The sequence below is a fragment of the Coccomyxa subellipsoidea genome, assembly GCF_000258705.1.
Source record: "Coccomyxa subellipsoidea C-169, whole genome shotgun sequence".
In the NCBI taxonomy this organism is placed as follows: domain Eukaryota; kingdom Viridiplantae; phylum Chlorophyta; class Trebouxiophyceae; family Coccomyxaceae; genus Coccomyxa; species Coccomyxa subellipsoidea.
This window is the reverse complement of record NW_005178030.1, coordinates 1,698,047-1,721,441: the sequence shown is the minus strand read 5'-3', so window position 1 is coordinate 1,721,441 and position 23,395 is coordinate 1,698,047. Positions and strand designations below refer to the sequence as shown.

The 23,395-nt window shown below is 52.5% G+C and overlaps 4 protein-coding genes across 4 annotated transcripts; 1 reads left to right on the top strand and 3 right to left on the bottom strand.

Annotated features, from left to right (window-relative positions):
* Positions 1-580: 580 nt before the first annotated feature.
* Positions 581-2,709, bottom strand: COCSUDRAFT_17911 (DNA glycosylase; the record flags this gene model as incomplete). Its single annotated transcript, XM_005645779.1, has 7 exons — positions 581-726; positions 966-1,071; positions 1,235-1,373; positions 1,585-1,670; positions 1,821-1,948; positions 2,191-2,377; positions 2,554-2,709. Coding segments are annotated over 7 exons (948 nt in total), but the record flags the coding sequence as incomplete, so codon positions are not given.
* A 743-nt stretch (positions 2,710-3,452) lies between these two features.
* On the top strand, positions 3,453-12,804 carry COCSUDRAFT_37565 (antiviral helicase; the record flags this gene model as incomplete). The annotated part of the gene is made up of 22 exons (XM_005645778.1): positions 3,453-3,738; positions 3,895-3,973; positions 4,098-4,149; positions 4,296-4,439; positions 4,876-5,042; positions 5,308-5,477; positions 5,727-5,830; positions 5,999-6,154; positions 6,575-6,685; positions 6,935-7,100; positions 7,485-7,714; positions 8,210-8,359; positions 8,618-8,820; positions 9,240-9,384; positions 9,794-9,894; positions 10,127-10,220; positions 10,521-10,627; positions 11,012-11,120; positions 11,547-11,684; positions 12,135-12,272; positions 12,373-12,438; positions 12,712-12,804. The coding sequence occupies 22 exons, from the start codon at positions 3,453-3,455 to the stop codon at positions 12,802-12,804; spliced, it is 3,009 nt and encodes a 1,002-aa protein (XP_005645835.1).
* Positions 12,805-14,164: 1,360 nt separating this feature from the next.
* On the bottom strand, positions 14,165-16,190 carry COCSUDRAFT_57193 (hypothetical protein; the record flags this gene model as incomplete). Its single annotated transcript, XM_005645777.1, has 7 exons — positions 14,165-14,335; positions 14,587-14,689; positions 14,892-14,983; positions 15,108-15,197; positions 15,343-15,422; positions 15,806-15,948; positions 16,174-16,190. 7 exons carry the CDS (start codon positions 16,188-16,190, stop codon positions 14,165-14,167), a joined length of 696 nt encoding a protein of 231 aa, XP_005645834.1.
* Positions 16,191-17,471: 1,281 nt separating this feature from the next.
* On the bottom strand, positions 17,472-22,974 carry COCSUDRAFT_67155 (hypothetical protein; the record flags this gene model as incomplete). The annotated part of the gene is made up of 12 exons (XM_005645776.1): positions 17,472-17,536; positions 18,748-18,920; positions 19,129-19,299; positions 19,673-19,816; positions 20,217-20,384; positions 20,586-20,650; positions 20,819-20,838; positions 20,989-21,076; positions 21,371-21,466; positions 21,907-22,045; positions 22,420-22,594; positions 22,891-22,974. 12 exons carry the CDS (start codon positions 22,972-22,974, stop codon positions 17,510-17,512), a joined length of 1,350 nt encoding a protein of 449 aa, XP_005645833.1. The 3' UTR covers positions 17,472-17,509.
* Positions 22,975-23,395: the final 421 nt, after the last annotated feature.

Sequence of the window (23,395 nt, the reverse complement as noted above, 5' to 3'; positions counted from 1 at the left end):
GCTGTCCGGGCACCTCTGCTGCAGGCCCTGCCCTCCTGCGCTTCCAGTCCCTGAAGTGCTGCCTCTGCGCAGGCGCCTGCTCAGCCTTGCATGCAAATGCTGCTCCAGCACTCACGCCCTCAGGAGACAGACCACTGCCAACCTCTCCTGAACAGTCACCCACTGCAGACATCCTTTCTGGCATGCTGCTTTGCTCCTTACCCGACGCGGCCAGCACAGCTGACTCCTGAGCCTGCTTTACAGCTGGCTGGCCTTCAACAGCCTCTGCAGAAACGCTGCCAAGAATGCTGGCAGCAAGCGCCGCCTTTGCTGCTCCCTTGCGCTTTCTGACTTTCAGCTCTGTAGCTGCTTTATTCTGCATGCTGGGCCCATGATTGCCCATTCCTGCCCGGCTTACCTCCGCCTGATCTTCAACACACACATCTTCCTGCCCCGCCGTAGCGTGCACTTCCACTCTGCGGGCTTTTGTGCGCTTGCCCCGCCCAAGAGGAGCCGAAACTGCCTCTACAACGGCGCTTGCAGCAATTGCGGCGGCTGCGGCGGCGGCTTTGGGCAGTGAGCCAGACTTGGCGCGGCCGCCGGGCTGCAGGTGTGGCGGAAGCAGGTGGCGGTGCGAGGCCAGCTCGGAGATGAAGAGCGTGTTGTGCGCCCAGCCAGCATGCCTGCCAAAGCGCTCCTGCAGCGCTGCCTCCACTGCCACCATCAGCGGCTTTGTCAACGTCTTGCCTGCATGTCAACAAGATATAAACTTGGAAACCCTTTCTTCTTCATACACAGAGCACTTGTACATCAGAGCACTTGTACATCCGATCCTTTGAGGGAAATTTTTTGTCTCCACAAAATATGGACCCTTTTATGAAACCTTTGCCTTTTTTGCAGATCTGCAGAACTTCTTCAATGAAGTCAGCGCTGAAGTTTTAGAGTTAAACTTTTTTTTAACCAGTGCGCCAGGTGGGACAGCACACCTTTGAGGCTGGGGGTGTAGTATCTGGTTGCCAGCTGCCACACGTGGGTGTCCACTGGGATGGCCTCATGCTTGTCCAGGGAGAACAGGCACACGCAGGCTGCCACCTGTACACGCCACAATGCACCCATCAGGTTCATGCACCCATCCGCCCAATCCACTGATAGGGCCTAAGGCACAGAGAATCCACTGTATTAAGAGCATGGGTCAATGGCAGCAATTGGTTTGTTTAGAAAAGAGCAAAGATGGCACGGCAAACAATGGTCTCACCTTGGGCCCGACACCTGGCAGCGTGCACAGCGCGTCTGATGCTTCCTGGTAGGGGACCTGCCGAAGCTGCTGCAGCCAGGCTGCACCGCCCCCCTCCTTCTCAAGCAGCATCTCCACACTGCCCACTATAAACTTGGCCCTGCAAAGGACCCAATTGTCACCAGCTGTAAGAACACATACAACGGGGCGCATGCAATGCCGCACTATGCTCTAAGCCCTGGAGTTTATAACAGCAACAACACAACACAGTCAGCTTTTCAGTGTGATGATTAGCCCTTGTGAAAAAGGGAGTCTAGATGCCAAATCAGTCTGGGCAATTTGTGTCCCAGGGTGAATCCACAAATGTTTACCTGTAGCCAAAGCCCTCAGCTCGCAGCGCCTCATCTGTGGCCTCTTCCAGGTTCTCCAGCGTTGGGAACGCATAGAATGACAGGTCCTGCACATCAAGGCCAAGGATCAGGGACAAAGCTCAGCGTGCGGTCAGCCAGTCAATCTTGAGCGGATTGCTCTGAGCCCAAATTCAGCTTTGTTCCTAGATCTGGCAAGCTACCTGAGGGCAGGCCGCTGCGTCAGCATCAGCCACAACAGGCAGGGGCGTGCCATAGGTGCGGCAGAGGCGCTCGACCATGCCGTGGATGCGCGAGATGTGGTTGTTGGAGGAGCACACAAACTGGAACAGGCACTCCACCGGGTCCTGCCTCAGCACCCTGGCACCTGCAGAGCCGTTCATCACATTTGCCTCCCCTACCATGAACCATCAAGCACCGCGCAGTCTTAGAAACAAGGTAGACAGCCTACATGTTCATGCAAGTGCCGATCACACACGAGCAAGTGTAGACGGCATGCTTTGTGCGCCTCATTGGGGTACTGTAGGCATGCAACAGTTTCCTGCCTGCACTAGACAAGTTCTGAAGGTTCTGGCAAGAAGCATACTAGGGGCAGCAGTCTGGGCGCACCTGGGAAGTAGGGGTGGATGTTGCGGAAGCGGGGGTCACGCTCGGCCCAGTGCGCAGACAGGTCAGCCATGCGGCTGCCCAGATTGAAATAGTCATGCAGCGCGGCCGCATCCTCGCCCGGTAGTGCCCCGTCACCCCTCGCCAGCACTCTGAACAGGACATCGTCTTCCTCCTGCCGCATCTGCACCTGCGCATGGTGCAGGCACAGGTTCAGTTCCATGCAGCAGACTGGGCTGGGTTGGAGCGCTGGGCAAGTAGCAGTGCAGATACCGAGAACCATGAGCAAGGCAGTGAAGAATATCTTGGAACTAACGCTCAGAAGTGAAAAATAAGGTGGGAAGGAGAAAAAAGGGGACTACTCACCACGCGCTGCTGGATGACTCCGGTGTATTCCTGAGGACCAGTCTTCCGCCACCTGAACGACTGTCCTGTGGGGAGGGTGAACTCCAGGCGCAGCTCTGACGATGGGCAGTCCAGAGACTGCCAGCTGGCATCCAAGAGCTCACCAGGGCTCGTCATTCTGCCTGTTGAGGCCAACTGAGTGCCTGAAGATTGACTTCTCCTCCTGTCGCGGTATGGCGCAATTGAAAAGACGATACGTCCACTTCCGAGCCTCCTTAATGAGCTATGCCTCAGAAGAGCATGCACCTAGGCAACACCCTCACTTTGATCTCAACACGTCCAAAGGTCGAGTGGTCCCATCAGGAACCCAGTTGCACAAGCCTGTGGATGATGTGAGCGTAAGATGTCAAGTACCAAGTAGAGAAATTGACTTTCTACATGTTAAAGTTGTTTCTTAGCTTGAGTCAATACCTGGTGAAAGCAAAGACTCGCCAGGATGTCTGGATCTGCAACTGTGAGATCTGCAAACACCCAGTCGACGATGATCAAGGATCGACGTTGTACAGCTTCAATATCGCATCAATCTTGCGTACAGTGAAAGTTTCATACTGGTCTTGATCCCAGAGTGACGCACAACTCACACTTTTGGCGCCAGCTCAGTGCGGCTGCCGCCCGGCGTTCCTGCAGCATAAATGGAGTACTTTCCGGAAGCAATTGTGTAGCAGCTGATGTGCAGGTGGAAGGCCTTTTATCGCCAGTGATATTGTTATTGTATACTTGATCGTACGAAGTTAAGTCTAGCATTGCACCCAGCTGCTGCAGTTCGATCTGCAATATTTACTAGGACTCAGAACAAGCTAAAAGCAGGATGGATGCGTAGCGTCGGCTACCATTTGTACTATTGTCCCTGACCACATATAATGGTGAAGGACGATCGCAGCAACAAGAGGGGAAGAGACAACAGCAACGATGTCTCTGGTCCCAGCAAGCAGCTCAAGCTGGGAGATGTGCCACAGTACACTCCCGAGGGAGGCAGTAACTTCATTGAAATAGACGGCAAAACATGTACTCACGCAGTGGCATGGCCCGAGGATGCAAAGACCCCGAATTCCCAGCCACCCCCAGCAAGGCCTGGACCAGCAGCCAAGCAGTTCCCCTTTACCCTGGACCCCTTCCAGCGCACAGCCATCAACTGCCTGGAAGCAGGTGCGCATGTGGTGACGGTGACTGCATCCTGAGCTGTCATGAACAATCTGCTTCTGATATGAGCTGTGCTTCTGCGCAAGCCAGTCCCTGGCAGGTGGTACTGATTTCATTTTTACGCATCCAGGAGCTATCATCACGCTTGTTCCTGCTTTTCAGGTGATTCTGTCCTTGTGGCGGCCCACACCTCCGCTGGGAAGACTGTCATCGCGCAGTACTGCTGCGCAATGGGGCTCAGGTGACAGCCGTTGCACTTCCCGCTCTGCGCTTGTCCCTGCCGCTGTGCTCACGTGCAGAACAAAATGCCAAACGTGCAATGCATTGTCCTCCATCTTGAATTCATTGGTGGGGCTTTAATGCAGGGACAACCAGAGGGTTATCTACACCTCACCACTGAAGGCCCTTAGCAACCAGGTACGATTTGGAAACAGCATATCTTGGACATAGAAGTCAACTGTTTCGGTACAAAAAGGCATGTATGAATGCCCTGCCATGTGAGACCCTAAAACGCTGGCTCCTGACGGGCATTGGGGGCTCATTATTTTGTGGGTGCCCTGCAGAAATACCGGGAGTTCCATGAGGAGTTCCAGGATGTGGGCCTCATGACTGGGGACGTGACCATCAACCCCAACGCCAGCTGCCTCGTCATGACCACCGAAATTCTGCGCTCCATGCTCTACAATGGCAGCGAGATCGTCCGCGAGGTGCGTTTCAAGACATCCTAGTTCAAGCAACTGATGTCTGTGCGCAGTGTGGCCGTGTAGAATACTGCGGAGGTTGTGCCGTGCGCTTCGGGAGTGGACGTACCTTTAGTCCATCCCAGGCAATGTTTATGCTAGACTCAATTTGGTCATGTAGTCCTCTTTGCTAAGGTATTGCATTAGGCTATTGATGTTCAGTTGTGAGGCAGCCCTTTCTCTCGACTCTGGCGCACAATTTGCAGACATGTCTGCATTTTCCTAGGTCTGAGCAGCATGTGGCAAAGCTCGACGGAACGAAGGTAAAGACCCTGGTCTGCCAGCGCTTGTTTTCATTGGCACTAGGTAGGGTGGCTGTAAGACAGACCAGGTCATAGACCGCGGTTGTGACGCACGGATTGGAATAGAGTGACGCAATGTAACATATTAATGGCGGCTGCAGGCCGCGCTGGTGGTGTACGATGAGATCCACTACCTGCGCGACCGTGAGCGCGGAGTGGTGTGGGAGGAGTCCATCGTGCTGGCGCCACCCACCGTGCGATTCGCCTTCCTCTCCGCCACCATCCCCAACGCCCTCGAATTTGCGCAGTGGATCGCCAAGACCCACGGGTGAGCTGCAAAAATAGCTCCTGAACATCTTTACAGCTGTACCGGAGACTACAATTGCAGAATCTCTCATGAGCGTGGTCAGTGTCTGCATTACAGCGCGCTGTCATACTTTTAGTTGCTGTTGTCTTCAAGTTGCAGTACCTGTTGTTTTCAGGATGAGCAGGGTGAGTCATCACTGGTGAGTCACCACTAAGCTGGTGAGCTGTGAGATTGTACGTGGACTATCACCGAGAGCAAAGGGCAATTTTCAGTGGCGTTTGTGCAGGTCGCCCTGCCACGTGGTGTACACGGACTACCGGCCGACGCCGCTGCAGCACTTTGTGTTCCCCACGGGCGGCGACGGCCTCTTTATGGTCGTGGACGATCGCGGCACCTTCCGCGAAGACAACTTCCAGAAAGCCGTTGCCGCGCTGGCCGAAACCGCAGCAGACGGCGGTGCGCAAACACACTAGCTCTGTGAACATAGATTGTGGCACACCGCTGAAGGCGGCGGCATTCTTTGGTGAGAGGGCTTGCCGCCCCTTGCGCAACCAGCACAGGCACCCCTGTCTATCAGTGTGCTGTGGGTAATGGACTCTGGGGCTTTCCTTGCAAGCACTGCAAGAAATCTGGTGCATTGGCACCCCCTCAAAGAGATGCCTCTCTGGTATTTTCACAGTGTCATGATTGTTTGATCTGGTGCAGGCGGCAAGAAGGGAGGCAAAAAGGGCGGTGTGAATGGCAAGAAGGAAGAGGAGTCGGACATTTTCAAGCTGGTCAAGATGATCATGCAGCGCAATTTTGACCCGGTGAGCATCACCAATCCCATTTCAGCAAGTTGACAAGAAGAGCTGTCCAACCTGGTTGATACTGTTTACATCATTTTAGCAAGGAAGCACAACCCGTCCGACGCATTTGCAGGCAGTAGGATGTTTGATAGAGTATTTTGTGATGTGCGGCTGCGAGTGCGTGCGCAGGTGATAGTGTTCAGCTTCAGCAAGAAGGAGTGTGAGGCGCTGGCGCTGCAGATGGCGCCGCTGGACCTGAATGACGAGGCGGAGCAGAAGCTGGTGGAAGGAATCTTCTGGAACGCCATCGACTGCCTCTCCGAAGACGACCGCCGCCTGCCGCAGGTGCACATAGAATTTTTGTTTGAAAATGTTGGGTTTGGTGCTAAAGTTTGGGGGTTCAGGGTAGGTTTTGACAATTAGCTTTTGCGGACATTACCGGGGAAGATGCTGCTCGTGTTTCTTCTTACAGAGATCTCTTTGTCGTGGAGAGAGATGAAGCAGACAGCAAGACAGGCGACTGTCAGATATGAGAGGAAGGACTGCGTTCAGAGTGAATCTAACCTGCAGCAAAAGGACCACAACTTTTCCCGCCCAGGAGCCCAGTTTGACCACGACGCACGCACCCATGCATCCGAAGGTGCTAGATGAAGGATATCATATGAGACCCACTAATATTGATGGTGTGGTGGCAGGCAGAGCGCATGTTCTAAAGGCCCGATATATAGAAAGAACCAGAGTTGAGATAGTTGTGATAATGCACAGGTGGGAGCGCTGCTGCCGATGCTGAAGCGGGGCATCGGGGTGCACCACTCGGGTCTGCTGCCCATCCTCAAGGAGGTCATCGAGATCATGTTCCAGGAGAACCTTCTCAAGGTGAGTGGCCTGCATGCACATCACTACGAGAGCAACCCAACCTGGCACCAAAATTTTTGGGAAAATCTGTTTTGATGGTCAATTGAGCAACACCCCTTATTATCTGGTTATTGTGCAGCCGTGATATCGGGTTCTAGATGGAGCAGTGCTGACACAGGCAGGGTGTTGCAGATGCACGTGGTATCAAATGCTGTAATCGGTATCTGATAGTCAGGCCAGCTGAGATGGAGATCTGTTGCTGCTGTGCAGGTGCTGTTTGCGACCGAGACCTTCTCGACGGGCCTGAACATGCCGGCCAAGACGGTGGTGTTCACCAACGCGCGCAAGTTTGACGGCGGCGGCTTCCGATGGCTCTCCTCGGGCGAGTACATTCAGATGAGCGGCCGCGCCGGACGCCGTGGCCTCGACGACCGAGGTGGGCCTGTCGTTAGGTTTCAGGGTTTTTAAGGGGAAATTGATATCATGTAAACCCTAAATAAAAGTCTATGTCTGGGGCAATTGATTGCCTGGGTACCTGCATATTTTGGCAGTGGTGATCTTGAGGTTGAATGTTGACAAAGTCATGACTTACACCTGTTCTGCTCTTTACTGGAAGCCGCTTGCGAGGGCACATCCACGCAACTTCAATCTTTCCTGCAAAATGCAAGGAACATTCTTCCAAGTTGTTTCTCAAGTTTTCCAGCGTCAATGCAGCAGGCAGAATTGTTCATGCGTGAAGCCGCGCAAAATACCAACTTTCTCACCGATTTTCACAACATCATGTAAATTGGTGTAGAATGTTTTTAGCGGCTGCGCGCAGGCATCGTGATGCTGATGCTGGACACACGCATGGAGCCGGCGGTGGCAAAGAGCATGGTGCAGGGTGCGCCGGACACGCTGCACAGCGAGTTCCACCTGAGCCACACCATGCTGCTCAACCTGCTGCTCAGCGAGGCCCTGGAGCCCGAGGCGCTGCTGCGACAGTCCTTCCGCCAGTTCCAGACCGAGCGCTCCCTGCCAGCCCTCCGCGCGCGCATCGCCGCCCTCCAGGTGCGCGCTTGCTTTGCAGTCGATGTGCGGCGGGGACACACTGTCAGGTTGTGTGTGATTCAGGAAATATGACAGTCACGGCGGGATCCAGCTATTGCACAACTGAGGGTTGTTCCATTGGTGTTTCTCACGGGCTCCTCCCCATTTGAATTCAGTGTAATACTGTGCCTGTTTTTGTCTTTCAAGTGCGCCAACATGCAAAATTTATCCTCCTCAGGGGACTTGTGCGTCATAGCCTTCCATGAAGTGTGCTGCTTCCATGTTTATGCCAGTGCTGTTGTCAAGCAGCTGGTATTTGTTTTGTTGCAATGCCAGGGTATAATAAACTGCCATTGAAATACCAGCAAAAACCTGACCCAAAAACCATTGCACACTCAATGGAAGGTTACGAAGTCTCTGTGCGGCATGGCCCCGAGACCTTTCAAATGCTGATGTTCCTGTCCGCGTTTGGCGCAGAACCTTGCCGCTATTCTGAATGCGAATTCGCTTGAACAGGAGGAGAGGGACGCGGTAGTGGTGGAGGAGGAGGAATCTGTGGCGCAGTACGCAGCCTTGCTGGAGCAGCAGGTGCAATGCAGGGGCGACATGCGCGAGATCGTCACGCGGCCGCGCTATGCGCTGCCATTCCTGCAGCCGGGCCGCCTCGTCAGCGTGCTGACTCAGCCGGAGGCCCCAGCCGCCGCAGCCCCCGCTGATCCCGGAGCTGACGCTGACGCTGCATCTGACAGGGTGCACACTCAATTTACCCTTTCTAAATCCTGGATTGTCAACCAATTGGATGAGCAGCCCTGTGCTTGCACTGGCAGAATGTGAGCGGTTATTGGCTAAACCTCTTGCTTGGAGTTCATCAAGGTGCAACAGTAAATAAGTACATATCATGATACTTGGTGGATGTGCATGCAGACGAACGGAGTGGCATCCACCAGCGGGAGGGGTGAGGGGTCGGCAGTATGGGCGGCCGTTATCAATTTTGAGCGCCAGGGCAAGGCCGACGCCGGAGAGGCAGAAGCCAAGTCAGGGAGCAGCAGCAAGAAAGGGGCGCGCTACATTGTTGACGTGCTCGCCAATTGCGCAGAGGACTCTGTGCCGGGCCACGGACCCAAAAGGTGCCTCCTTTGCAGCAGACACACACCAGCACACCCGCTCTGCACTGTCAGCTGTGACAGAAAAACCAAGGTTTCCTCAGTGTTCTGCAACATTACCACTATTGCGGAAGCTCTGTCAGTCTTTAGGAGAGTGAGAGCTCAGCAAGTAAGTGCACCAAGCTCGTTAGTCGCGCTGACGCCTCAATTGACATGCTGATTGAGCAACCTCACAATCGAGCAGAATCATCTAGCGTGAAAAGCTTTCCTAAATCAGCTGAATTTATTAAATGTGGTAAATCCTATGACTTACATAGGGTTCAGGGTTCTAAGAGTGAAAAACCCTATGTTTTTTGGGTTTGAGTGTAGGGTTTTTAGTTCTGGAAATGCGGAACCCTATATAATGCTGAATCTTAAAAAAAAGCTGGGTTGCGTGCGCGCAGGCGGCCGGTGTTGGTGGGTGCGCGGTCGGGCGGCGTGGCGTGCGTGGTACCGGTGCAGCTGGGTGAGCTGGCGGCCTTCAGCAGCGTGCGCATCTATGTCCCCAAAGACCTGCGCCCGCCAGACGCCCGCACCCTCGCCCTCAAGGCACGCCTGTTTCTGCCCTCCTTTTGCTCATAACCTGCTTTGAAGCCAAGCAGCTCCTCTCCGTCGGATTCCAATGAATTGCAGCTCTGCACATGCATGTTGAGGATTACAATTTCTCTGGTCGACAGAAAATAGGATATGTATGCGGTCACTGAAAACCTCTAAGAACATGTCATGAAGGCTTGCAATCTAACCATGCAAGAGTTCTACCTCCTCCACTGGTTGTGCAAAAGAAGAGCTCAATTACAGTGCATCTTGAACGGCTCCCTTTCAGTATGTGAATGCATTTCAAGCTCTCTGCTCATGAATGCGCAAGTTCCTTGTTGCTTGCTGCATCGTGCGCACAATTCTCGAAAGTATTTTGAGGTGCCTTGTAATCCAATCTTTACTGTAGCTGTGATGAGTGCAGGCCGTAGGGGAGGTGGAGCGCAGGTACCCCAAGGGGTTGCCGCTGCTGAGTGCGGAGGAGGACATGTCCGTGGACGACCCCGCCTACCGCAAGGCACAGAGGTGCGCGCTGTCGCAACCTGCATGTTATTATAGCAGCTGTGGTCTAGCAACCTTGCCACACAACATTACAGGCACCTGCGTTCCCAACCAGTCATGCTACAGACCAGCAATGGTCAGTGCTGATCAGCATTGGGGCATAATATGGACGGGCTGTTCTCAGCATGATCATTTCGTGGGAATCTTGATAAAAGCCAGAGGCGTTGAAGTTGAGTCCCTCATCTTGCCTTGACAGGAAGCTGGAAAATGTGGAGGGCCTGCTGAGCAAGCACTCGCTGGCAAGCGCACCGGACTTGGAAGACCGCCTGGCTGCATGGGACAGGAAGCAGGTGCAAGCTTGTACTGAGTTCCCTCATCCTCACAAAGCAGAGTGGAAAAGAGAGCTTTTGCTGCCTCCTCAAGGCCTGGCAATGTATCCTTTCTGGACGCATTTTTAGGCGTATCAGAATTGAGCACATGACAAGGAGGGTGCTCAAAACATTTCCTCACAAAACGGCATGAACTGGAAGGAGGGCCCAGAAGAGCATTTTGAGCCCCATGCTTCATTCCCTTGAATTCCTGGAAAGAGTCGCGTTGTTAACATGATGCAAAAGGGGTATAAAATATCACCTGGGGGTTTTGCCGCGCAGGCGCTGGCATCGCAGGTGCGCGTGGCGAAGAGGGAGGCAAAGAGCGCGGCCAGCCTCATCCTGCAGCAGGAGCTCAAGGCGCGGAGAAGAGTGCTGCGCCGGCTCGGGTGCGCAGTGCTCCTATCTGCATCACCTGCAGTACTCTGTCTGTGCCGCCCTTCTATTATCTTTTCCCCAGGATTACCTGGCCGCCTCATTTTCTCCTTGGTGTCATATCGACCTATCGACGAGAAAGAAGCTGAACCTCCATGTCGAGAAGTCCCATGGGACAGGAGAGATGTAAGATTGGCCAGCCAATACCGACGGTGGGATATCTCAGAAAAATTGCATTTCAAGAGATCTTTGCAAGCTATCACGGCCGCACCAGTATCAAGCGACGTTTTTAACACCTGTCAGCAATGTGGCAGCGGGCACTGGAACACTTGAAAAGGATCGGGTCAGAGACAGCGCCTTCGGAGATCTTGAACATATGTGTGATATGGAGTGAGCAGGTATGTGGACGAGAATGGCGTGGTGACGCTCAAGGGGCGTGTGGCGGCCACCATCCAGAGCGCCGACGAGCTCGTGCTCACTGAGCTCATCTTCAACTCGGGCTTCAAGGCGTGTTCTTTCACCAGAACCTGCCACTTTTGTCCTGCCAGGGACGGCAAACTGTCACATATGAGGTGCCTGTTGAGCGTCAAGTGCCATTACACTGCTCTTTGATGCATCTAGGGGCACCTTGCCTCCCAAAAGCACCTCCACATGTATGGTTGTTTTGCCGTCAGCTGTCCCCTGATGATACCTGTGAATGTTCTTGGCTACTTGGATTGCATGAACTTGAAGGAGCCCACTCGGGATGTGATGGCAGAGTTGGGAGTCTGTATGGGATTTGTGCACATTGTTGTCTGCATGGGGTTCATGTGTGATACCCAGCAGCTTTTGGGTGCTGTAGGCGGTATGAGACAGATCAGAGTCCATCGACTGGCTATTTTTGTGAGGAGTGCAGGAGAAATTGAAGTGTTTGTGCTGGGTATTGTGATGCAGGATCTGAAGCCGGAGCAGGCAGTAGCGCTGGTGGCGTGCCTGGTTTGGCGCGAGAAGAGCGACGCAGCACCGCGCGTCAGCGAAGAGCTGGAGGGGCCAGTCGCTGCACTGCGCGAAGCCGCCCGCCGAGTCGCCAAGGTGGGCGCAAGCCCTTTTTCTGGTTCCCAGGCCCTATTTTCGATATGAAAGGCTTTAGGTATGGGGAATCGGGACCCTGGAACGCTGCTCAGCTGCATGGCATCCGATAGAGATGGCAACGGTGCTGGTGCTGTGCACCTGTCGCCGAGGTTGTCCCCACCGGATTTTGCCGTCACCATGCCCTAGTCGTTTCTCCAATAAACTTTCAGGAGAGATCGGGTACTTTGAGGAGTAGGAGCCCTTGAACATCGCTCACCTGCACAGTGCCAATCTCGAGAGGCTTCAGCTAAGGTGTTGGTGGCATGGAGTGTGGGAAAATAGGGTTTCTAAATGAGGCCACCGTCTTGCTTTTCAGCGTGGAGCAGCAAATGTGTAGGGTCATAATTAACCCATTGATGCAGTATCCGGCTTCTATCATGTGACAGACTGCGTGTGTTGCGCCGTGTGCAGGTGTCGGCTGACAGCAAGATGGGTCTGGATGTGGAGGAGTATGTGGCCTCCTTCCGGACAGACCTGTGCGACGCGCTGGCCGCCTGGAGCAAGGGTGCCAAGTTTGCCGACATCATGAAGATGACCGACGTCTTTGAGGTGCCTTCACAATGCTGACCCATCCGTTTGCCGATGTGCCTGGCGCTGACTTACATGCATGCGTGATCTGCCATTTCCTCAGATTAACCTTGCTGCACAGGGGTCGCTGGTGAGGGCGGTGAGGCGTGTGGAGGAGGTGTTGCGGCAGGCCACGGCCGGCGCGCAGGTGAGTGTCAATCTAGAATTCAGCTGGAAGCCAATATGGCTGCCATTATTATTTGTGAGTAGAAGTCTTGAAACTAAAATTGTGGGTAGAAGTAATTTGGGTTGTCCTGCAGCTCAACAATGGGGAGTGGCTTCCTTTTTTTGTGACTTTCGGTGGCTTCGAGTGGACACCCGCACATGGCTTCAAAAGCACAGGAGCACCCCATTTCTCTGAGGAAACAATACCGGCTTCAGGTATTTCTGCTGGGAGCTACTAAAAGAAAGCCTGGCGCAGGTGATGGGTGAGCTGCAGCTGGTGGAGCTGTTTGAGGAGGGGCAGCGCAGAATCAAGCGCGACATCGTCTTCGCTGCCTCCCTCTACCTCTGACAAGCAGTGCCTGATGGATGCTCTGAGATCGCGACTTTCTGGCAGGCTGCAGTACCTTCAGAGCAAATGCAACTCAGGGCCAACCAGAAGGGGCTGCATGCAAGTGCAGCTGAAGATGTGATGAAGATGTAGGGTAGGCAGAGATCTCTAGAGTAAAATCGCTTTAGTGGGCTCGGGGGGCAGAGATCAAGCAAAGGGGACAGAATAGAGCACAACAGATTGGCAGGCTGACACTTCGAATACAAGCAGGCACATGAAGACGTAAACATACATTAGGCAAGGTGAAGTGACACTGCAACACATGACAAGTCAATTGTTGATGTGCTTTGCAAGATTGCTTTGCAGACAGATGACGGACTTGTAAATGACGTTGTCTGATCCAGTCATCTGATTCAAACTCAAAAGGCTCCCGTGATTGTTAGACCAGGCTGTTCTGTTAAGTACTGGTATATTTCCTGGCAGGGTGGTCTGCACCAAGATTTGACAGGGGGCCCACAAAATCTCAGGCAAGATCTTCTGAATAATACAGATCACAGCTGCTCTCAAATTGTTTTGGTTCTTGATTGACATTTGATTGTGGTTTACAGTTTCAGACCTGCGCATCAACGCCGATGTTCTGCACTTTCAATGCAAATATTGCGCTGTCCTGCTAACAAGAGCGCTCTTTAAAGTGGCCATCGATCGATGATCGAGCAATGTTATGGACAAGGACCTGTTGCGATGTCAAGGAATGACTCAAATATGGCAAGCTCGATATCTTTTCTGATTTCTGCTCATGCCATTTACAGAACTTCTCCGATGCTGACGGCATATATTAGTATATATTGGGCATATTGTAATACAACACATTCCATCCTCAGAAGCCCGGCTGCTTCAGGTTGCAAGATCATGCACCTTCTGACATTGAGTTCTGTAAGGATTACTGGAACAAAAACAGCCCTTCCAACGTTCTCACATTCCTGCTGACTAAACACAGGCAAATAAGTCATATGAAACCTGCCCTCTTTTTACTACTATTTGCGTCTCTTGAACAGACAAAATGACCCTGACTGAAAGAGAAATTGTCTGCAGCCCTAGGGGATAAGCCTGCTTTCAGCTGTGCCACGCTTTTGGTCGTTGGGCAGGCCACAAGACACACCCCAAATTCCTTGCGCATCTTGAGTCAGATCCCAGAGAACTCCCTGATACCATGCTGTACGTACAACTTGCAGCGCAATGACCTATAAACATACCCAGACCAGCAGCCCCTTCCAGGGTGCATCTAATGTACAGAATTGACCATAAGACCCCACTTCTATGCATCGCCTGCTCAAGAGCAGTTGCCAATTTCCTGCGCCTATGAGCAGGAGTGGGGCACCCTTCAGGCAGTGGGCGCCCTGGCCATGTGCAACCAGTCTGCTGCACTGCCCAGCTTGCCGTGGCGCCCGGTGCTTGACGGCGCGGATGGCGCCCCATTCAGAGCAGGCAGCCTTTCAAAGTGCCCCTCCCGCGATGCCTCCTCCTCCACATTCTGCAACAAGCCCTCCAGCCCCTGCACGCACAGCAGACCCTTCCTCATCAGTCTCATCAGCATGAGCCCTCAGTGCCGGTCCTTGCCATATGCAATGCATGGATCATCAAGATAAGAGAGCACCAGCCTTTTGGAGAGAGAAGGATCCCTAGAGAAGCAGGGTGCCAAGCCATAGCAGAGTTTATACCACCTTGGTATTGTGCCACAGTGCAGAAATGGCTTTGCTGCACTACAATGGTGACAAGGCTTTGGCGTGTGCAATCAGTGGGTACCTGCACGTGGCCGGATATTGCGCGCGGGTCACGGATGTATGTGTCCAGCTCCTTCACGGATCCCATGCGGTGGCCCGCGCTCTTCATCAGATCGCCCACCACTCTGCAAGTAAACAAACATCCCCCTCAGAACCCTACGCTCAAGGCTGAACCATGCATGGTCATATAAGAGAATATGAACGTGTGTGACCAAGATACTTATGGTGACTAGCCCACAATGCCCAGCAGACCCTTGATCATCTCAGGGGCAATGCAAAAAATATGTGAAGTTTGCAATGTTCATCTAGCCGCAACGGATGGCTAACCTGCAGAGGAGGTAGATGCCGGTGTTGGCTGACATCTGGTGCTCTCTGAGCTGCGCCATGCTGCCTTCCAGGTCCCTCACCGACGAGTGCACCTGCGGAGCACCCAAACTCCTCAGACACCCGCTGACGGACATGCCCGGCGCTGCTTGATGTGTGCACAAACACACTCATATGAAATGCAGAGGAACGTCCCACACATCAGACAAGCATGCTGACCTCATCAACTTTGCTGCGAGTGTCGTCCACGTCATCGCCCACCGCGCTCATCTGCTTTTCCAAGGCTGCTTGCGCCGCCAGGGTGTCATCCTGCAGTCGAAATACAATGTCAGCCACCACAGCAATGCTAATGTTTTCTCCCATTCCAGTTCAGCACTGTCTATCTGCCTGGTAATGCCTTGAATTTGTACCTATGTATACCTTCAAGGTGCACAGTGTCAAAGAAGGAGCGCACCTGCTTCTTTGTGAGTGCAGACACTTGCTGCTGCACAAAGGTCCGCATGCTGCTCAACCGCTGTGACAGGCTGTCCACACCTGCGACAGACGAGGGCACAGGAGATATTAAGACAAAGGGCCAAAGAAATGTTGGCAATATCAAGGAAGCATTTCAGCTGATTCTGCATACTGCACAGTTCTACGCATGCCCTCTCGTGGTTGTCAATGCTGGAATTGATCCAAACAGACATGCATGAGACGCAGAGGCAAGAGTAAATCAAGCAAATTGAAGCGGGACCACAAGAAAACACGCACACTTATGCCCCTGTAGATGAATCCTTGAATTCCAATCCTTGCAGCCGACAAGCATGTAGGTCTTGCTGGCTGTAGAACTGAAAGTCAGGATCTACTGCACCGAGCACAAGTGCATGCTCCACTATTGATCCCCAAGCAAATGCACTGCCGAGGCAAAGACAGCGCACCTGCTGTGACGGAGGACATGCTCTTGGTGAGGGACGAGCGCGTGACATACATGAGGTCGCTGAGTCGCCAGCCCTTGAATATGCGCAGGTACACATACCCCGCGCCTGCTGCCCCCACAGTGTAGAGCACCACCACGCCATTCCTGCGCAGAGCCATGCAGACCCATTAGCACAATTCCGACAGCTGGGCGGCAACCCAGCTACTGCGCTGCAGCACACTCACGCCCAATGCTTTTGAGGCAATGCTATGTAGAGATGTGATGGACACGGTGAGCAAATGGGGCAGATGTGTTGTATGGTCAACGCTTTGGAATGTGTGAGTCATGCCATGCAGGAAGCTAGAGAGCTTCAGACAAGGTGAGGCTTACCCTCTGCCTGACGCCATTGATATGGTGACGCCCTGCTGTCTGTGCACATCCCTTGATAGCTGTTCGACCTGCAGAGTAAATGGCCAATTTCAGGATCTGAGATTTTGCAATAAATTTGCGCCTCACAAAATTCCCAGATTTTAAAAACAGACGGCGTCATCCCCCTTTCACTGTGCAATGTCTCCAGGCTTACTTGGCTTTGTCAGCACTAAACACATCCTGCTCAGGACACGTGCAAGCTGCACCAAAATGCATAGAGCAATCTCGAAGTAGCATACCAACTTATAAAGTGCGTCCAATTCCCTGCCGTTGCTGCCGCTGCTCTGCCAGTTGGGTAGGTCTCTCAACTGCCCACCTGTCAAGAGAGATCTCACAGTCCCGCTCACATCGATTCCGTTGTAGTATGCTGTTGCACCACCGGCACCGACTAGAGCCCCTGATAGCATTACATGTCATTCTAATGCCAGTGAAGCTGGCTAAGCAATACGAAGGCCACCATGATTCTCAGGGTTGGTTTCAGGCCCCGCTCGGAGGCTACAGACCTCACAAGTCATTCCTGCCATCATGTAGATTAATTTATATAAGACTGCACATGTCGGATCTAAATTCAGCTTGGGACAAGAAGACCTACCCAACACGCCACTCCCCCGCACCATGACCTCTGCTGAAGCACTGCCTGCCTTTCAAGCACCTGTGTCACGTATGAATAGATCGCAGCCTCCAACACCTTGCGCAAGATGCTGTTGCTCACCAGCAGCTGTCTATATATTCGCGGAATGAACAACACATTCATGCAATATGCCTTCCACCATCTGGATGAGGCGTTGTCTGCCGGAGTGACGTGGATGCCACATGTGGCCCTTTCACCGGTCTGCAGGAAGCAGTGCAGAAGTGCCATTGCTGAACATGGATGGATCCCTGATGGAAGAAAATAAACTCACATCTGTGTGCATGGGCGGGCCTGCATGTGCACCTGAAGGTGCACATGCTATCAGCGCTTAAAATTATACATATTGCGCGACTGCCAGTGTACAGTGTACAGCCGCGGCCGTGGCAACCGTTGACTGTCTTGGGCCTAGGATAAATATCAAAGGCCCTCAAGGCAACCAGCCGCATGTGAATGAGCCCATTTGCTGTGCTCAGCTCAGAAACACACCCACTTGCAGGCTTGCAACCTAGACAGGTACCCGGGCCCAGTAGGTACTACCTACTGGGTAGTACCTGGCAGGCAGACAGGGCTTGACAGTGTCTAAGTTGCCTTTGTGCCGCACTGCGGCAGTGAATATTGGAAGAATGACTCATTTGGAATTCAGCGATATTATTATTATTATTATTATTACACGCTGTTGCTGCCTAAAGTCACCTAAAGGTCACCACACGGTGTCCTGCAGACAAGCTGCAGTGAAAGGCCGCCACAATCCAATCCCTTGTTGGACTCGCCAGAGCAAGACCCAAACAAACGCGGGCAGGGTTCTGAGTATTCAATACGGGGGCGGTATAAAGTTTATACCGCCCCCTGCCAGCCGGGGCCCAATAATTGTGATATTATTGCTGGCATGCTGCGCAGCGGCGAATGTTCAATCTGCAAGATGTAGGCAGCAATGGTCGGATTGTTAAGTAGAGAGTCCTTAGCATGGGACAGCTGTGGCAGCTCCCGCTTCAATGTGGTCCCCTAAAAACTCCCTCAATTTGAAGCTCCATAACCATAAACCGAGCAATTCCAGAACAAGTCAATGGCGGTCGGTACCGTACACATGTCAGCAGTATTGCTGTTGGCAGGACCTAGAGCTTGCGCACGTGCAAAGATGCACCGCGCGTGCTTGGCGACAGCTGAACGTGCTGAAGCCTAAGCTCGCCATGGAAAATGCAATACATATCAATCCTTCAAATACCTGGCAATCACGAAAACCTCCTATCTGCAGCTTTTCCATACTTCAAGTAAGTGCAATGTCCTTGGAAAGAATCAAATTGTAACGAGTACTGCAATCCCTGCAAACGCCCAGTGCTTGCAAGAACTGTGATACTGGACGTGCGAGGAAGCCAATTAAAGTGACACTTGGACCACACTCTTTTGGAAAACCCCTGTGTCATACACCACAGCAGTTGTAAGGGCCATCGAGGGTCGCCAATCAGCCTCTGGATAATTGCAAAAGCCAAAGGCCATTCGAATTAAGTGGCCCTCAGAGAACATATGAGCTGCCTAAACTCAAATAGAAAACTGGCTCAGTAATCTGCAACTCCAACACTATATCAGAGCTGCTGTGCGCATTGTTCGAGAGTCCAAGGACTAGGCAAGACCGTCCCAAAAACTTCCCACGCCGCAACAACTATACCGTCAACTCCGCCTGCCCTTCAGAAATACTGTGCCTTTGGAAGGAATCCCCAATCCTCAAGAAAGAGCACTCTTGCTGTAACAGCTGGGCATGTCCCAAACTCTGTTCTCCCCAAGAAAGCCGCATGCATTGCATCCTCCAACCAGTGCCGCATGCCAGCCAATTCACTACATCACAGATCCCTAGCCATTCTTGCCTCTCCAATCTAAATCTGCATGAGCCTGCGGCCGCCCACAGCCACATTGTTGCTGGCAGGGCTGCTGCCGCCAGAGCTCGAGGGGCTCGAGGGTGATGAAGGCGATGAACCCGAGGGAGATGATGGTGATGCCCCTGAGGGAGATGAACTCGAGGGAGATGATGATGAGCCAGGGGAGCTGGGCAAACTCCCACTGGAGGCCGAGGAGGTCAAGTTGCCTGCCACGCCAAGGAAAGTTGTCAGCTTTTTACAAGCCACATTCATATAATCAACGCAAGATCACCCCAAGACTCCCAGAAAACAGCGACACACAATTCTCTGCCTCAAAAGTGCGCAACCAGGACATATCTGGGCTATGTTCTTTGACTGAAAGAAACGCCACAGTCCACAATGCAGCAGCATTAGATGCCAAGGAAGGTGCATTACCGCTGCTGCCGCCACCGCCGGCGGCGAGCGCGGATGGCTTGCACTCGAAGCGCTCCTGCGTGGCGCTGGCAGATTGACAGATGGACCCCGAGTTGGAGCACACAGCCAGCGGCCATGCGCTTGGGATGCACGGCTTCACCGGCTGGCCGCGGTCGCGCGCCGTGCACTCGCCTGCACCCGCAATCCCCATACTATTATAGGGTGGAGACTTACCATGGAAATCCCCCATATTATTACTCTCAAATAATGATCCTGAAATTCTGAGATATAGCCGTGACCTCAGTCCCCTTTGCTGCTGGGGAAACGTTGTACATCCCCAAACCTTAGAGGAGGCAGTCAGTGCGCTGTACGGCGCTGTCACAGCTCTGATCTACATGCTTAAAAGAAGCTCAATGGAACGCTTTTCCAGTATTGCAGTACAGAAAGTCCTGGTCACGAGGCCATGCAATCCTTAGACACAATTGCTGCATTACCCACTGAGCAGGCATGGTGAATGCATGGAGTGGGCGCTTGCTCCTTCTGTGATGAGCTGAGCATGACTGACCTGTTGTGCCGCCGCACTGCTGATTGTCATCGATGAAGATTGTGTCAGCCTGGAAGACAACGCCGTCGTGCGTCGTGCTGGGCGCAGTCTTGGGGATCTGCGGCTTCAGCGCCGCCTGCTTGTCGCTACCCCATCCTGACACACCTGTATTTGCATTTCATCATGAGTGCTGCAGACAAAAACTAACTCACACAATCTTGTCAGTAAGACTCACAGCTGCACAGAGGCTCACTTGTAAGCAACCACCCGTCCGTAAATCCCTCCTGCCTGAAGAACGGTCGTCAAACGTTTGCACAAGCACCCACGTTTCTGAATGGGACGAATTCTCAGCAATGAACCAAACACTGACACTTCTGGGTGCACATTCCAAGCCAGCATTCCATGATGACAAAGCCTGTACAGACATGCTATGCAGTCTCTGACATGCAGCAACATGCCACTAACACTGATGCTCACTTGGGGTGCCCTTTCAAATGCCGGTAATATCGTTGCAGATAGAAAGTTGCTAAAAGTAAATGTTAGCACAGCATCAATGCACACGCACCATTGGCATTTGCACCCTTGACTGGGCCCATGTTGGGGATGGCGACTCCGGGGTTTTGCAGGGGGAATGCGTTGCTGGGGCGGTAGCCACGGCCGGGGATGCCAGCCGACACATAGGAGGGCCCTGGGATTGCTGAGAACTGCTTCGTCCCCGTGCTGCCATCCGCCGCTGCTCGCACACAGATTAAAGCCTCAGCTCGGCGCAACACATAAGGTGAGGCATATTGGGATTACCCGAGAGCTGATATTTACAGATGCAGCATAATGTGACAAGCGATATGATGCAAGGTGATGCTCAAATACAGCCTGTAATCTCTGACAGAGTAAAAAGGAAGCAATGTAAGCACTGGTAAAATTGCGTGGCCCTCACATTGAATGACATCCTCCACGGTTTCATTCATGGTCGATGTGATCCGGATCGGCATTGGGAAGCTCCTGTGTTAAAACCACATCATTTAGACCTTGAAATTAAATTTATTGAAAGGACGAGACTGGTCTGCTAACAAGATTGCGAATTACAGACTCGTGCCACTGCAGAAGTAGCAGAAGGTGCATTTCTCCAAAATAAACTATCAGAAGAAGGTGAGAGGAGCTGTGACGCACCCTGCCCAGTCACCAACCTCCTGCAAGAGCAGCAGAAGAAGACCAGTCAGCACTTTGGCTTTGCGTAATGTTGACTGCAGTAACATCTCAAAGAAAAGCGCTCATTAAAATTCTTGCAGCTTGCAAAGTCAGTGAAATGCATATATTGATCAGCGCGCGAGTAATCTCACCCTGTGGTATTGCCACTGGTTGGTGACAGATCGCATCAGAGCAAACCACTGCCCGTTGATCTTTGCCGAGACTGACCTCACTGGAATCCTGCGCAAATGGGTCACCACATTTTTTCTCAAATCTAGCGTCATCACGATCATTTGAAGGGATGGGTGCAGGAACAGCGCTTTTCCATACAGGCAAAATCAATCTGGCTGCAACAGCCCCCACAGCTGCAGACCAATCCGTTATTACCCTCAAAAAATAAGCAGACCAATATTACTCAGAGTAGTTTTGGTTCACGCTGTCCCTGCCAAGCGAGGCCAGGTGGTGTGCAAACAATATATGTATCTGTACTGGTGAACGGTCTGAGCATTCCAAAGAGTTGTGTCATAAAGTCACCTTGTGTTGGAGATCACAATGGCGATCCAGTAGTAAGTCTTCACCACCAAGTCATAGCGCATCTTAGTGTCGCCCACATTGCATGGCACAGCATACCTGCATGCAGCAAGCGAGTGTTATTGACAGCATCCCATGCATAGATCAGATCTGCTCCCTCATTAAGAAATCCTGTCCGTTTCACTGCCATGCACTTGCTTTTAATGGTGGTGAGCTGACCAGGCAATTGTCTGGCAGTACTTCTGAAAGCCTGGCAAACTCCCTGCAGTGGCCCTTCTCATTAACTTGCAGCATCCTACTTTCCCTCAAACATAGTCTCAATGCCTTGGCCACGGCTGGCGGGGGGAGCAATACAAATACTCCGTGCCCACAATCGACTGGGTCTTGCTTGGATTCGGCTGGTCCAACAAGGGGTGGGATTCCATGCACCCTCCAACTGCAGCTCGGCTGACGAAGCACCTTACCTCTTGGCCAGGAAAGCCTGTAACATTAGAACTTTTTTCTTGGATAGAGTCTCAATCGCATGAGCTGAGTCTCACCACTCAATCTTCCAGCGCCCATCTCCGTCGATGTTCTGGTCCAGATCGCCGCGGCTGCACTCGGGGCAGATGTTATTGACAATGCCCATGAACCAGTTCGTTGTGCTGACTGGTGTCACTCCAATGCCGCCGCCAATGCCTGAGCATTTGCAAACAGGACGAGGTGTTCAGGACAGAACTCGGCTTATTTTTTCGGCCCAATACTAGGAAGCTGCATGCCAATGTGAGTAGATTAAGATATGGCCTGCCCTAACTCCAAGTTGAGCTGCAGGAGCAGAGGCAGCATATACATTGATTGAGAGCAGAGATTTACATCTGATTAAGCCATTCACTACGTGTGGACCATGTCTACTTGCACAGCTAAGGAGATTGTAAGTGATATCATTGAGCCTGGAGCAATTTGAGGTCAGCTTGTGGAAACGCCATCAGGCTGTCGGCCATGCATGTGTGACATCCAAGAAGTCACATCAAAGACATTAAGAGAAAGAAACAGAGAGAAAAGGAGCCACGCACCCCGGTACATAATGCAGAGGCCGCATCCGCGGCTGTCGTCAAAGTGGTCTCGGTTGAGGGCTAGAGTGACGGCAGCGCCTGCCGCCCAGGGCAGATGCATTGCATTTGCGTAGTTCTCTGAATAGCTGCAGGCCCCCTGCGCATCCTGGTCCTGCTGATGTCCATAGAACGTGCCCTGCAAAGGCACGAAGTATGGTGGTGACTTCCTTTAAGGAAGGTTGTGAGTGCAACACAGCGTTGCAAGGTGAACCCCGCTGCATGATGCAGATATTCGGAACTTGTATTCCCATGGTGGGAAACACTTCTATTAATAGTGTGGGTAATTGACTGCCGTTGCACTCCATCTGTGGGCAAGTCTGTGGCGTGCAATGACAGGAAACCTTGACACGCATCTTGTTGAGTGCAGTGCAGTGCGTTGGAGTCAAGAAGCCTATCATTGGAGCACTCATGGGTGATCTGAGAGGGACTTACCTCTCCATATTGAAGGTAGTCCTGATTGGTGAGAGATTCATAGCTAAACTCGGCGGCTGCACTGGCCACAAGTGCCAAAACCATTGAGCCTATCAAGGCCGACCTCATCTTTATGTCTCGCCTTGTTCTTACACAGCAGTCAGCTCACAGGCCTCCCCTCACTGTCTTGGGAGGCAGCTGCAGGCCCAACAAGAGTAGGGCAGCTGTACTGCCTACTTGATGATCAGCAGGCAGCCTGCGAGCACAGAGGACATTGAACCACAGTTTTGAAAGATTGCCTGCATAGCGTGCTACATATTTTAGGCTGTGGACTGCAGATCACCAACAGTAGTTCTCGCGATTTCTGACGCTGAACATGGCGCCGTTGGCATTGAAAAAGTGCCTGATTTCAGATGTATCGCATTTTTATTTTTCTTACTAGCATTGAAGACCAGATAGCATGTACGACTGTGAACTTTGGAAAAACCTAGTTCAGAAGATGGCTCGTGCTGTTCCAGCCACAGGC